This window comes from Anser anser (genome assembly GCF_964211835.1).
Source record: "Anser anser genome assembly, chromosome: Z".
In the NCBI taxonomy this organism is placed as follows: domain Eukaryota; kingdom Metazoa; phylum Chordata; class Aves; order Anseriformes; family Anatidae; genus Anser; species Anser anser.
Window position 1 is genome coordinate 82,657,850 of NC_139723.1, and position 13,065 is coordinate 82,670,914.

General features: G+C 37.0%; 1 protein-coding gene across 2 annotated transcripts in view; it reads left to right on the plus strand.

Moving 5' to 3' along the window:
- Positions 1-10,925, plus strand: part of PIK3C3 (phosphatidylinositol 3-kinase catalytic subunit type 3) — a 74,262-nt gene extending 63,337 nt beyond the window's left edge. For both annotated transcript variants that reach the window (XM_083817399.1, XM_083817398.1), the window contains exons 24-25: positions 6,963-7,088; positions 10,116-10,925. In XM_083817399.1, the coding sequence (XP_083673525.1) occupies positions 6,963-7,088; positions 10,116-10,130 (141 nt within the window). In that variant the 3' untranslated portion in view covers positions 10,131-10,925. The remainder of the gene's footprint in view (positions 1-6,962; positions 7,089-10,115) is intronic.
- Positions 10,926-13,065: the final 2,140 nt, after the last annotated feature.

The window sequence follows — 13,065 nt, forward strand, 5'->3', positions numbered from 1 at the left end:
TTTAAATTAGAAAACATCAGGGACCAGTGATTCATCGGCACACAAAGAACTCGGCAGGCATTAAAGGACAGTGTTATAATTGACTGAACTGTGTTTCAGATGCCCATTGATTAAAGAAGGTGCTGCAAAGATGCTGCAAGTGTGTCATTTATAGGTGAGCTTAAAGGGATTGTAGATGGAAGGTAGCTTGTTTATGAAAGCCCCGTTCAGATTTGATAGCACCTTTGGATTTACACAGGAAAAGGTTAAATTCTCATGATTCAGCAGAGTGGGGAATTTTATTCTTACAGAATGTAGCACTTAAAACACTTTGTGTTTCCAAATCTATGCAACCTTTAACTAGGTCTCACCACACCTGATGAGAAGTAAGTGGTAGAAATGTTGGAAACTGGGAAGAAGAGAAAACAGTCATGCTTTATTTCTTTTGCATTAAACACATCAAAGTGAAGTAATTCTTGTTTACAGGCAGAAAAGCTGAAACAGAGAAACAATGTGACTTGAGGTGCAGAGAAAGTTTGAGCCAGCTTGTTTCTAATGCTGAGTTAATTTGTGAGGTTGCAGTAAAACCCCCTGTCTTCTTTCTCCCTCCTCCCTGAAGTCAGTCAGTGGATAATTGAGAGTTAAGTCCACAAGTCAGTGAAAAGGAAAAGGTTTCTCATTTGTTGTCTGATCTTCCTTTTTAGACAGCAGTGGATATCTGTCCCTTTTTACCTAACTGAAAATACTAGTGTTTTTTGAAAGGTGGAGCTAGGAAACATTTCTGAGGTTTATTAACGTCAAGAGGAGTATTATTTCTCTGTAGGAGGAATAAACTCAGTTTTGCTTGGTCAGTCTGTCTGTTCCAGTATTTATATTTACTTCCTCTTCTGGGGAAGTTTATTCTTTGTAATAGTGTCACATTGACATTGAGCTCATTTTGCCTAGGCAGACGTTCATCTTTCTATCCATTTGGGTAATGATGCTGCAGCTGCACACCCAGCTTTTCTCTTTCTAGGCTGTTGATTCTGCATGTATATTAATTTTGAAGTCCAGAAAGGCTGGAATAAACCTCACAGAGTGAAGTGAGAGCAAGAACACCCCTGGTTCCCGGTGCTTTATATCATGCTGCTCATTTGATCATAATTATTTGGCCAATATGATGAAATTCTGAACAGGAACAGTGTGATCTTTGCATATTGCATCAGCTAAAACCCATATTCTTCTGGAAGTTCAATTTACAGATCCTCACTAATGTCTTTATTAGCTTCTGTTTTTTGTTTTGTTTTGTTTCTTTTAAATAGAAGTCTGCAGAGGCTTGTTTAGAAAGTGCTTTTTGTTCAAATCAAAGCCTGGAAAACAAAAGCTATTGTCGGAATAGTCCTTCAAATAAAATTATTCATTCAAATAGAGCATCTGAAGAGTTTGTACAGTGAGTTGTTTGGACTGTGTTGTAATCAAGCAGCAAGGAAGGCAGGAAAGCCCTTTGCTGAAATAGGTGAAACGTGATAAGGGTTAAGCCAAGAATTTAGTGCTCATTTCTGCTACATGTACATTGAATGCTAACTCTTGGAGCAATCTTACGGCAAAACAGTAAAAATCATTAAAACCTCACTAAACATTACTTTTTGGCTATCAACTATTTTATATGAGCTTTAATAGTAGTTGGTGCATATTATGACCCAATCAAAAAGAACACTGAAGTTTCTATTCAATCTGAGTAGCTGACTTTGCAAAGAGCAATCCCATATTAGAGTGATAAAACTACACAATAACTAGCTACTTAGCTAGTTGTTGCAGTAAACACCAGCAGTGCTGCTTAATGGTGCTGGAAGAATAAGACTAGAGCAACCAGCAGTCTTGGAATGGCTGACTTGCAATTAGTCTGAGAAAAATAGGGTGGAGAAAGGGTTTTCATATGTCCGTGTGATGTTAGCTCAAAATATTTTGCTACTTTCCTCAGTAATTATGTCAATCATAGCTGCAAACGTTCGTGAAACATAGATTGGTTAACTACACCGGCAGTACTTCTGAACTGAGTTTGTGTATGATCTCTAAATCTCAGGCCTGTCACACATCCAAAAATGCAAAATAGCAAAAGGGAGAAGGACAAACCTGGAGATCTACTTGCTGGAAGAAAACAGAGGCCTGTTCCTTATCTTAAACACTTCTGCTACGACTTTTAATATGGTGGTTAGGCTTTTGAGTATAGTCTCCTCTATGCTGCCATCCAGATGTTCATAATGTACAGAGATCTGTGGACATGATGTGGAGTTTTCTCTGAAATGAACTTCATATAACACATTGATACAGTTTTGAAAATTAGTCTTTTTAGTTTTCTGTGAAGACACTTCAAGCAAAAATGAAGTATGAATTTACCAGCAGATAACTGTCTGTTATTCTGGTTGATGTTATCTTCTTTCCATATCAGTTACCTTTGCAACTTCCCTTCTAGTGAGTTGTCACATGAAATGTAAATATACCTAATGTTTAATTTTCTTTGAAATTTCATATATTTGAAACGGGTGTTTGGGTGTGCAGGATTATGTGGTGGGAATAATCGGTATTTTGCATGAAATAGTTTAATTTCTGCTGTAGTCTGATCTCTCATGATGTTCTACTTCCCAGTAACAATGCTTGTGCTGTGGGACTCCTTTTAATTACTCCAGAAGTTAGCAGGTGGGATTCTAGTTTGTTTGCTTTGGTCAGGCTGCGTCATTATAAGATCCTGGGTTTTCTGCTATGCGTGGGTAAAGTGACTACTTGATTTTCTTTTTTGGGAGGGTGGGGGAGCATTAATTCTAATTTTGATTCCATTTCTAATGAAGCACAGGTATTTCTGCAGCAAAAGGGTAGTCAGAACTGATGACTGTTTGGTTACCACCCATGTGCAATAAATGTTAACACCTTTCCATTTGTTTAAACTATTCTAGAAAGCATAATACAAAAGCATAATAATATAGCTGCAAATTGTGACCTGATTAAAATACGTAAATGCAGTTTTAGACAGTAGTAAAAGTGCTGTGTGAGTTTATCTTTGCACAGAAAAGGAACTTTCATTTAATGCTTTAATCTTCAGTCTCTGCAGATACTGAGAAATTCTTTGCAGAGAGTGACAGTTACTGGCTGTGGGAAGACCTTTGATGTTTCAGTATCATTTAGCAAACCCAACCAACCAAACACCCTCTTTCTGTTACTGTATTGTTTGCAACCTGTGGTTGACCTCTAATTTGGGGAAGGTGCAGAAGCTGTTACGTATCCAGTTCCTCCTCTTGTACTGCTTTTCACTTGAGTTTGCTTCACCAGCAAACTTATAGCTGATAAGCTTGTGATTTTACGTGGGACAATCATGGTGCAAAGTGGTATTTATTCATGGTTATACCATAGAACTTTTTTCTTTTTTTCACTTGTTACTTTGCAAAGTTTCCTTCCTCTTCTATATGACACTGCAGCAAGTGATTATCAGGTTTTATATACCCTTCATCAATTCAGACAAAGGTAATTAATACTTAAATACTTACTGCTTTGCTCTCTTGCACCCAGTCACACACACACCATGTTTTCTTCTTCATGCTTCATCTGTACCTCTTCCCCTACTGATTTTTATTTTCTTTTGCTTTGAAAACCAAGCTCTATCATGATGTCTCTAAGTAGCTTTCTTACAGGACACTTCCAATTTAACTGAGCTACAATAAAATTCCTAGTCACGTAAATTCATATACTATGCATTTATTTTCTTTTACCCTGTATTTAGGACTAAATTATCCACTGTGCAGGTGGATAGAAAGTGAGCAATTTGAAACCTTTAGGCTGAATGTCAGTATTTTCATGGGTTCTGTCATTCTTTATACAGCCTTTTCACCCTTAAATGTTCAAGGTTACTGTTGAGACATAAAGGAATGTGTTTAAGGTTATTGTGTGCATACAGTATGGGGTTTTAAACTTTCCTTTCTGGAAACAAAACAAAAGCTTAACTAGATTCATCAAGTATGGTTCTTTCCTCTTCGGCCAATGCTAATAGCAAGCTAACAAGACTCATTTAATTCAAATGCCAAAACGAGAACTCCAGGTAAATAATTCAGGTGGGATGTTTTTGATGCATTCATGGTGACCATTTTTCTTAAATATGTAGAATGAGAAATTTTGTTCTTAAATGTGTAAAATGAGGTAATTGTATAACTCATCAGAACTTTCCCCCGAATTCCCTTCTACCACCATGCAGAAATCTCTTGCTAATTGCACCTCCTCTGTGAGAAACCCCCATCTTTCACAATATATGGTTTAGTTTGGAGCTGAGAGATTTCAGATAACAATTACTGTTAGTTTTGTTACAAGAACCATAAGTCAGTATATATTAATCTTGTTGCTGCTGTTACAGCACAAGAGGTAATTTGTCATCTTGCCACGTTTCTTCTCAGCTAGGTTGCAGCAGTCATTTTTAATTGCAGTGCTGAAAAACTTCCAGGCAAAGATCTAGTGCTCAGCAGCATTTGATCCTGCTGTTAATTGCAAACTGATTTTAGGGTCTAGCAGTGGCTAAATTTCTTTCCACATATATCAGTGTGCCAGTCTGTTCCTGAGGAAGGTGGGAAGTAGTTTAATTCTTAATCCCATAGAGTAAAGCAGCATTTTAACATCAGTAACTGCAGGACTGAGTTGTTCTGTGAACGGATTAGAAAACAGCTGAAGTGCTCCATTACTAGAGTTTTAAGAGTATTAGTGATTTGGTTTTTTGTTTTTGTTTTTTGTTTTTTTTTTGAAACTGCAGTTAGAAATTTTGGCAAAGTCTCATTGCATCACTTCTTCTACAAGCATGAAAAAAGATCTGATAGAAGTCTGTGGTCTCATTTGGGGAGGTATTTAAGCTTGTGTATAATTGCAGGCATGTGAGTAGTCCAAGTTCAGTTGGATTCTTCTGCATGTTTTATTGACTGTCAAACTTCTAACATATATGGGAGATAACAAACTTTTTCTTATTTTGTTATGAAAATGAAAGTTGTATAAAATTAGCCTGAAATACCTTTTAATTCCCTCCCTGTGATCTGCTTCCTTGGGAGTTTGAACGTTTTTCAGCTTAATCTAGCCTTTCATACTGATGAAACTTTTTGAAGTTGCAGAAGAACTCAATTTGTGGCAGTATGTTTGAAGTAAGTTTAGAGTTACAGCTGTATTTTGAATGAAGTGGCGCTTTCTGTACCTGGCAGGCTAACTTAGGCTTTTATGGTAGCACTGAAGGGCACTCCTCTGAAATACCTTGCCTTTGGAAAAGATGCAGAGTAATAATTAACTGATATCTCAGAGAATTTTCTTATCATAAAGAGGGTGGTTTTCTATGTGGTATCCTTGATGTGTAAAAAGAACGCAAAAGGGGAAGAGAAGGTGATACTATCTCGCTAATGTCTTTATTAAGAACGTTGCTGAAATAATTTGGTATTTTTTTTCAATGCGTAAAGGTAAATGAATGGAAAATATTCAGGAGAGGCTTCATTCTGTTTCATAGTCTGTTTCTTCAGTCTTAGCCAGGATAAGGTTAAGAAGCAACTTAAATCATTTGATATTTGCCTATGTGAAAGATACCTGTGATGGACAGTTCTTTAATGTAAAAAAAATCAATGAACTCAACTGTTTGAGATGCAAATTGGACAACTTTAGATAGGAAATAAGCCACAATTTTTAAACAAGGCAATTAATCATTGAAACAACTTACCTAGGATGTGATGCATTCTCTCTCACTGTAGAGACTCTGTAAAAGAGATTGTCACAGATAAACTGGAAATTATCAAACAATTTTTGCATCAAGTCTATACTATTTTACCTAGCTCATTATGCAAGAGATTGAGTAGATGGATATGACGGTCTCTACAAGAGCTCACATCCTTTGAAATTTACCATTATGAACATAAAGGAAGTGATTAGATGGCTGCAACTATTTTCTGCAAGTAATGGGAATTTGCTGAGCGATTTTTATATTGTGACCAGTGCCACTTTGCAAAGGGAATGCTGGGATCTTAGTGTCCTTAATTTTATTCAGGGAGATCATGGACTTGCTAGGAGTTCTTAAACAGCACAAATGGCTTTCCAAATTGAGCTCCCATAGCTAGCATTGTTATGCAAGAAATTTGTTTTTCCTGGAAAAAATCTGAACACTCACCATTCCTGTTCGCAAACCTTGCTTTACAGACATCACTTCATAAAACTGAGAAAATGATGCCTTGATATTTTTATCACTTTACTGAATCTATGCATCAAATTACATGAACTCATCCAAAATGCTTACTTACGAATCTACCTCTCATGTTCTGAGGGAAAAGGCACGTCTGCAAAACTTACTTGGCTCTTAAAAAGCAAAATGTTGTTTCTTTTTCTGAAACTCTTTAAGCTCTTGCCAGTTCTATGTACAGAGGTTCTGAATATTAAAAGAAATGTTTGTAGTAACGGTGCTTATGAGATGTTGCCATCTGCAGCAGTCCTGAACAATTGCCATGGAATCAGTTGGAATTCACAAACAGGCATCCATTGTACCTTTGTAAATATTCGTGGGTGAGGGCATTACCAAGACTGTAATAGGGGAATATAGATCTTGGTGCTCTATTCTTAATTACACTGCTTTAATTCTTAGAGAAATTGCAAGTACCAAGCAAGATGTTTTGTAGGTGCAATAATTATAATAGTTAAAATATATTGTCAAAGAAAAATCAGTGTAGGGCGTAGCAGTGTCTCCAGTTGACTGTTCATGGAGGAGGGTTGGGAGGGGTTTCTAGCTTATTTAAATACTCATTTTTATGAAACAGTTAAAAATCAGACATTTTAAATAAAAGTTGTTAATTTCCAGTAATCTGCTGTAATTCAGAAGTAAAATAAGGATTCTTTACTGAACTTTGACAGCTTAAATCATGTCTGCTACAGGGTAGGTCTGATACAATAGTGTATGTTATAACTATTGAAATCATATTCGTCATCTTTTCTGTCTCCCCACCCCATTCCAGGTGCAGGACAAGTTCCGTTTGGACCTGTCTGACGAAGAAGCAGTCCATTATATGCAGAGTCTAATTGATGAAAGTGTCCATGCCCTCTTTGCAGCTGTGGTGGAACAGATACATAAGTTTGCACAGGTGAGAGAGCTTCTCAGTTGGTTGTCTTACTGAAAACTGAGTAAGGTGAGAGGTCCAGAGTAGTAAGTTCAAGACTTGAGCTCATTGTTAATGATGTTGTAGTTCATACAAGTTAAGTGTTCTTGCTGCCAGGACTGGAGAGCAAGCTTGCAGTGGTACTAGAAAATTATTTTAAACTTCTTGGCAAACATGCCAAGTGGAATGTAACTGGTCATTTTACCAGGGGTAAGAACTGCAAATTGGAAGGGTGGGGTTCCATGAGAGGAGGGACAAAATCTTACATTGAAAGTTGTTATTCAAATTTCGTTTTTGAATTTATAATGCTTCTTCCTTAAAGCTCTCTGGCTAGTTTGTATTTATCAGGGATTTAAGGTATTATGCTATTTGCCTTAAGTATTAACGATAACATAAAATAACATAACAAGAAATAAAATTGAAAAATTTCATTCAAAACTGATCAAAATCTCATAAAAATACTTCTCAGTTTCTATGGCTATTTGTTTTGGGCTATCTGTTTTGCTGAAGGTCTTCCAACTAATCTATTGTTTCCTGCAAATCGATTTTTTATTTTGAAGAACTTCATTACAATGCAGGGTAAAAAGTAAAAACATCTTTCTGCATGTGTATTTAACAAGGGTGATCTTTTGCACAGTGTGGGAGAAAAAAGGGTAATTACACGAAAGTATTGCAAAAATTGTTACTCCTTATGGATTACTTCGGTCATAGGATGTAGGATGGTAATTTCATAAGACAAAGTGAAAAAGTCTAGCATCTACCTCAGGTTTTTAAAAATAAACAAGGCCATTACAAAGATTCAAGATTAAAATTAAGTGACTCCAATATGCGCCTACACCTTTCTTTTAATGACATACTGACAGTCACTTTTTTTAAGACATCTTTTTTACTTCATTGGTTTTAGGTGACTGCCAGTCTGTCCCAGATAATTGTTAATGCATTTGTGAAGCTGTATTAATAAGTCAAAGTTTATGGATTTGATTTAGGTGACCTTTCCTTTCTCCATTCAGATGTATACTTGCTTGACCTTTCTTCAACACTTAAAATTGCTTTTAAAATTGCAAGACAGATTTGTTCAGAATAGGTAAAGTAACTAAGAATTTGAACCCAAGGATTTTAGATCCAAGGAAGGGTGTTTAAAGTAACAAGCTGTTTTTCATGAGGTTGCGAACTCTATGTGGCGCTGTAGAGTTTGACACCTGTGTCCTTTTAGCTATCCTTTTTCTCTCCTGGGATCACATGAAATTGCACATTAAAATGTGAACAAAAGTGTGTTATTTTAAATGCTTAAAGCATTTTTAACCTCAAGCGCTGTAGGATTCTTCTGGTTTTGGAGTTCTAATTACTGCCTTCATTCATATTCTGTAAATAGGTACAGTTGCAGGCTTCCCCCTCCAAGTACATTGGGTAGTATCAGCGTGAGGAGGACACAAAAATAAGTCACAAATGAATTGGCAGTTGACATGTATTAAGATTCTGACATGTGTTCATGTATTAAAAAAAAATTAAAAAAATCCATCAAAATTAAATGTAATAAGTCTATTATCTTTATAGTACAAGTGAGGTAGGACACTTTGTAGTGATATTTAGTATTTCATTAGTCAAAATCATTACTTTTTTTCTGAGACTGTCTTTGTTAGAGGAATTTGCTGCTGAAGTCTTCAGAGTCTTTAAATCGTTGAACAAATGAACAATTAATGCATAATTGAATTTGTAGTAAAGCGGTCATCTTACACAATGGCCAATTGAAGCTTTCAATTTGTTCCTGGATAATGCTGCACTGAATTACCAATGGCCTTGCTCTAAATAGTAATAAAAACTGTCTCAAAAAAAAAAAAAAAAAAACTATGCGAGTATAATGACACCTGCTTAAATATCAGATTTGGACCTAAAGCCACACAATTTTTTATTTGAAATGCTCTTAAGCATGTTTTTCTTTAAATTTATCAATAGATATTTATTATCCTGCTGCCTTCAGTATAGGTCTGCAGGGAATCTGTGATATCTACTGCGATAGTTAAAAAGCTTTTTAATAAGGTTAGTTATTGTAGTGACCATTGTGTGAGCATTCCATGTCACTCTCTGTGAAAGTGGAGCTCTTCAGTAAAGCACTCTTAGATATTTTGGCATCGACTTGGTCCTGTTCTTTCATAACAATATTATAAATTGGGTTCAATTCAAAACTCTGTTATGAAGCCTTTAGTTTCTAATGTATCTCTAATTTATTGTCATACTAGATATTTTACAGGCCCTTTTATGTGCTATTTATTTGTTTCCTTCTTAATGGTTATCAACAAACTTGTCTCAAAAGTAAATAAACTTAACATTTAGAACAAGTTAATGGCGTGGTATAATACTGCTCAACTGCTCAAGATGAGAAAAAGTGCACAGTAATTTCACTTGATACTAATGAAGACTGGATAGCCACTTCTCCCAGGAGAGTCATTTTCATTCTAGCATTATTTATTTCTGCCAAGAAGGGAAACAGTCTCAAATTGAAGTGACTAACTTCACATTTTTTCTTTGTAAATTCACAGCTTAAGTCATTTGCATTGTTAATCAGTGACTTTTAAAGAGTGAAAACTTGGGAGATGAGGGGTGTCCCAACTAAAATATAGTATTGTAACTGAGGTTGTACTAATAGGCAGTTGCTCTTTAAGGAGCAAACTCAATTTAAACTGTAAACACAAAAAGGTTTTAGGATATTCGGAAGCTGTGGTCCAAGTGCTGCTGTGATTCCTTTCACTCATAGCAGGGCTTCTGTTTTTCTCGTTTTGGAGAAGCCTGTCTTGCATGCTGAAAATAAAACAGATGGAAAATCTACTACCAGGACTGTGTATATTGGATGAAACTGTTTGTCCAGTGTCAGACAGTGTTGGTTTCCAAATGGTCTGGTCTCCTGAAGGGTTGTGTTCAATGGTTTTTAAACCCAGTTCAATTTACACATAACTTTTGGTCTGTGAGAATAAGGCAGGTTGAATAAATTCTGTTCTGTTTTTTCTTCCCTTGTAGTACTGGAGAAAATAAGCCCTTTGCTTTCCTGTGATGGAAACAAGCCTCAGCAAATGCTCAAGAAAGAGACTTTCTCAAGCCCGTGTGGACTTCATTAAACAGTTTTGGAAGGCAAAAGCTGCCAATTTGGTAGCATGGAGAACCGAGAGCTCAGGAGGCAGAGAAGCTTTTTGAGTCTCATTTCTTTAAAGGTTTAAAAATAACCATTTTAAAAAAAGAAAAAAAAAGAAAAAAAAAAGAATGTTTATTTATACCATCCTTCAGGCTCAGATATAATGACATTTCTTTCTAAGAAAAATGTCAGCCTCAAAGGTTGAAGTGAGCAATTTCCTCCCACGCCAAAGATAACTGGAAGAGGCTGGATTTGATGGTAGATTCTTGTACCTGTTAAAATATTTTATTTACAAATGGAAATCATTGCTATACTGAATATGTGTATGTACAAAGTGCAGCAGTGAGGCTACAGTTCTTCAGTGGAATAAAACACGAAACCACGTTAATCTCCTCTCCTCCCCTCCTACTAACTTTAATCCTTGCGTAAGTTTTAAATATGATTCGTGTGTTCCTTTATTTCTCACCTTGGACAATGTCATCGTTTAGAAAGGACAATCATTTCTTCCCTGCTTACAAAAATGTTTTTAAGTGCTGATAAGTTCGTCGGCTGTACACAGTCAATTAAATCATCACTAACAGGCTCAGCAACCAGGAAGCACAGTGAGGCGTTCAGTATTTCACACTTTAAATACAAATGTTTTCTGTACAGCAATTATATATTCATGACTAATAAACTCTTTGTTGTTGCAGTCTTGAGGTATTCTGTTTTGTCTTTTTCATCTCACCTGCTGAGACATGGCATGCTGGAGGATTATGTTCATAACTCTTGGCTTTCTGCAAGGATTTTCACTACTGAGTTTGTTTGATTCGGGAATAAGGCCACTGATCAAGTGACTTCTGTGCCACATGTTGAGTGCATAATGAATCTGTTTTGAATAATCAACAATGTAATTAGCTCTTCATAAATGTGTGGATCTTTTGAAAGAGTGCACTTACACTCCTTTTTTTGTTTGTCAGGAGGAAAGTCCTCCCAATTATGAACATAAGAAGGACTGATTTGAATCCGAATCTGGTGTTTGTGAATCAAGTATTGCTCTTTGCTGCTTCTGCTAGCAAACACAAGAAGCGCTTTGATAGAGGAAAATCCACTAAGGGCTGTAATAGGCCCTTAGTTATTTCAGCATATTACCAAATTTGCTAGTTAAACACAACATTGTTTCAGCTCCTCTTCTCCACATAAGGTGCTACTTAGTAGGATCTATATTACCCTTGTTACTTTGTGTTAGCTGGCAAAACTGCTGCAGAGGGGGCACAGCAGTACCTACAATCTTTAGCTGACTCCTCTTTGGAGGAGCACTAATTATCATTGTGGGGTGTTTTTGTTTTTTAGTCTTGCTTCATCTGGCAGAAATACGGATTTCTCTATTGCTTTTATTTCCTATTGTTTCATCCTGGATGCAGAACTTTCTTGGTATTTTCCTAAGGTATTTCTGAGAGGTTGGGATTTTCAGCTACTTAGAGAACATTGTACCAAAAAAAAACACATTTTACAAAATTTGTTTTGAAGGGGCATCACACGATTTGCTCACACAATTTGTTGATTTGTGTGATGTAGCCACACTTCGTTCATCTCAGCTCTTCACTTTGATCCCTAGTCCTTTGCACTTTATATATTCTTGGATTTTTCCTCCAGTTCTTTTGAAGAAAACTTCAGGAGGAGATATTTAGCAGTTGAGAGAACTTGCTCCAGGCTTAGTTCTACGGTATTCACATGCAGTGCAGCAATCATCAACCCCGAAATCAGGGAGTTTCCCATTTCTGTCTTGGGAGACTTTGTCCTTCTCTGTCTTGTGATGAAGATACTTGGCTACTTACTAGGAGTTTATGTTCACAGCACTGAGTAATACAATTTTTTAAATTTTACAGTCATGTTTCAGGAAGGTCCATAGTGGTTATACTTTGATGCATGTTGGTGAATTCATTTCCAGTCTGTTAAGCAGTGCAAGAGTTCTGGTTCAGGGTGTCAGTTAAACTATTTGCTCTCTGTGACCTGCTACAAAGAGAACTGGAAGTGCAATTCAGAATAAAAGGTTCTGGGAACCTTCAAGGTGAGAAACATTTGTGATGTATAAAGAAGATTGATGTTTCTAGTTTTTTTTCACAGATGTCCAAAGCAAAGGGGAGAGTGGTTGATGGAGGTGTATTGGTTGGAAAGGGTGAAGAGAAAGCGTATGTTTGCAAGTTGGTTAAGGTGCAGGAGTCCTCACAGCTAGGAGAATGCTGTTCATCAAATTGTTCTTCTACTGTGAGATATGAGTGTGCAGGTGGACTTACCTGTGTCCTGTCACAAGGCTGTAAGTGCTGGTCAGGGCCAGGCATACACAAACAGAGCGGTGTTGAGACCCATGTGAAAGAAAGTTACTAGCACCCTAACACAGGTTGTACACAGCACGGCACTCATTGCGCCTGACTGCAATACCCCACCTGCCAGCCAGCTGGGATCTCAGAATCGTCTGTCCTGTGGTCCATCAATACAGCCGTTGTCCTGCTGCACACAGGCATTGAGCACGTGGAAGAAAATACTCTCTGGCTGTCAAAATGCAAGCTTCAGTCCAGTGCTAAAAAATGGTAAGCAGCAACAGCCAAGGTACACTCTGGCATTTGAACCTTCTGGTGTCCCTGGGCTTTGGAATTCTGTAGTGTTGTCATCTTGAGCTTCACCAGTGAAACTGGGCCATGATTCTCTTATGGTGACTGACACTGATCTGCAGGATGAGAGAATTAGCAGGCTGTACTACAGACGGCTTCCTAAAAGGTATTTGAGGGTTGTCTGAGCAGTGTCTAAATGGTACACTTTAACAAGCCCTCTGGACTGGGAATCTGTCTGAAGGCCTGC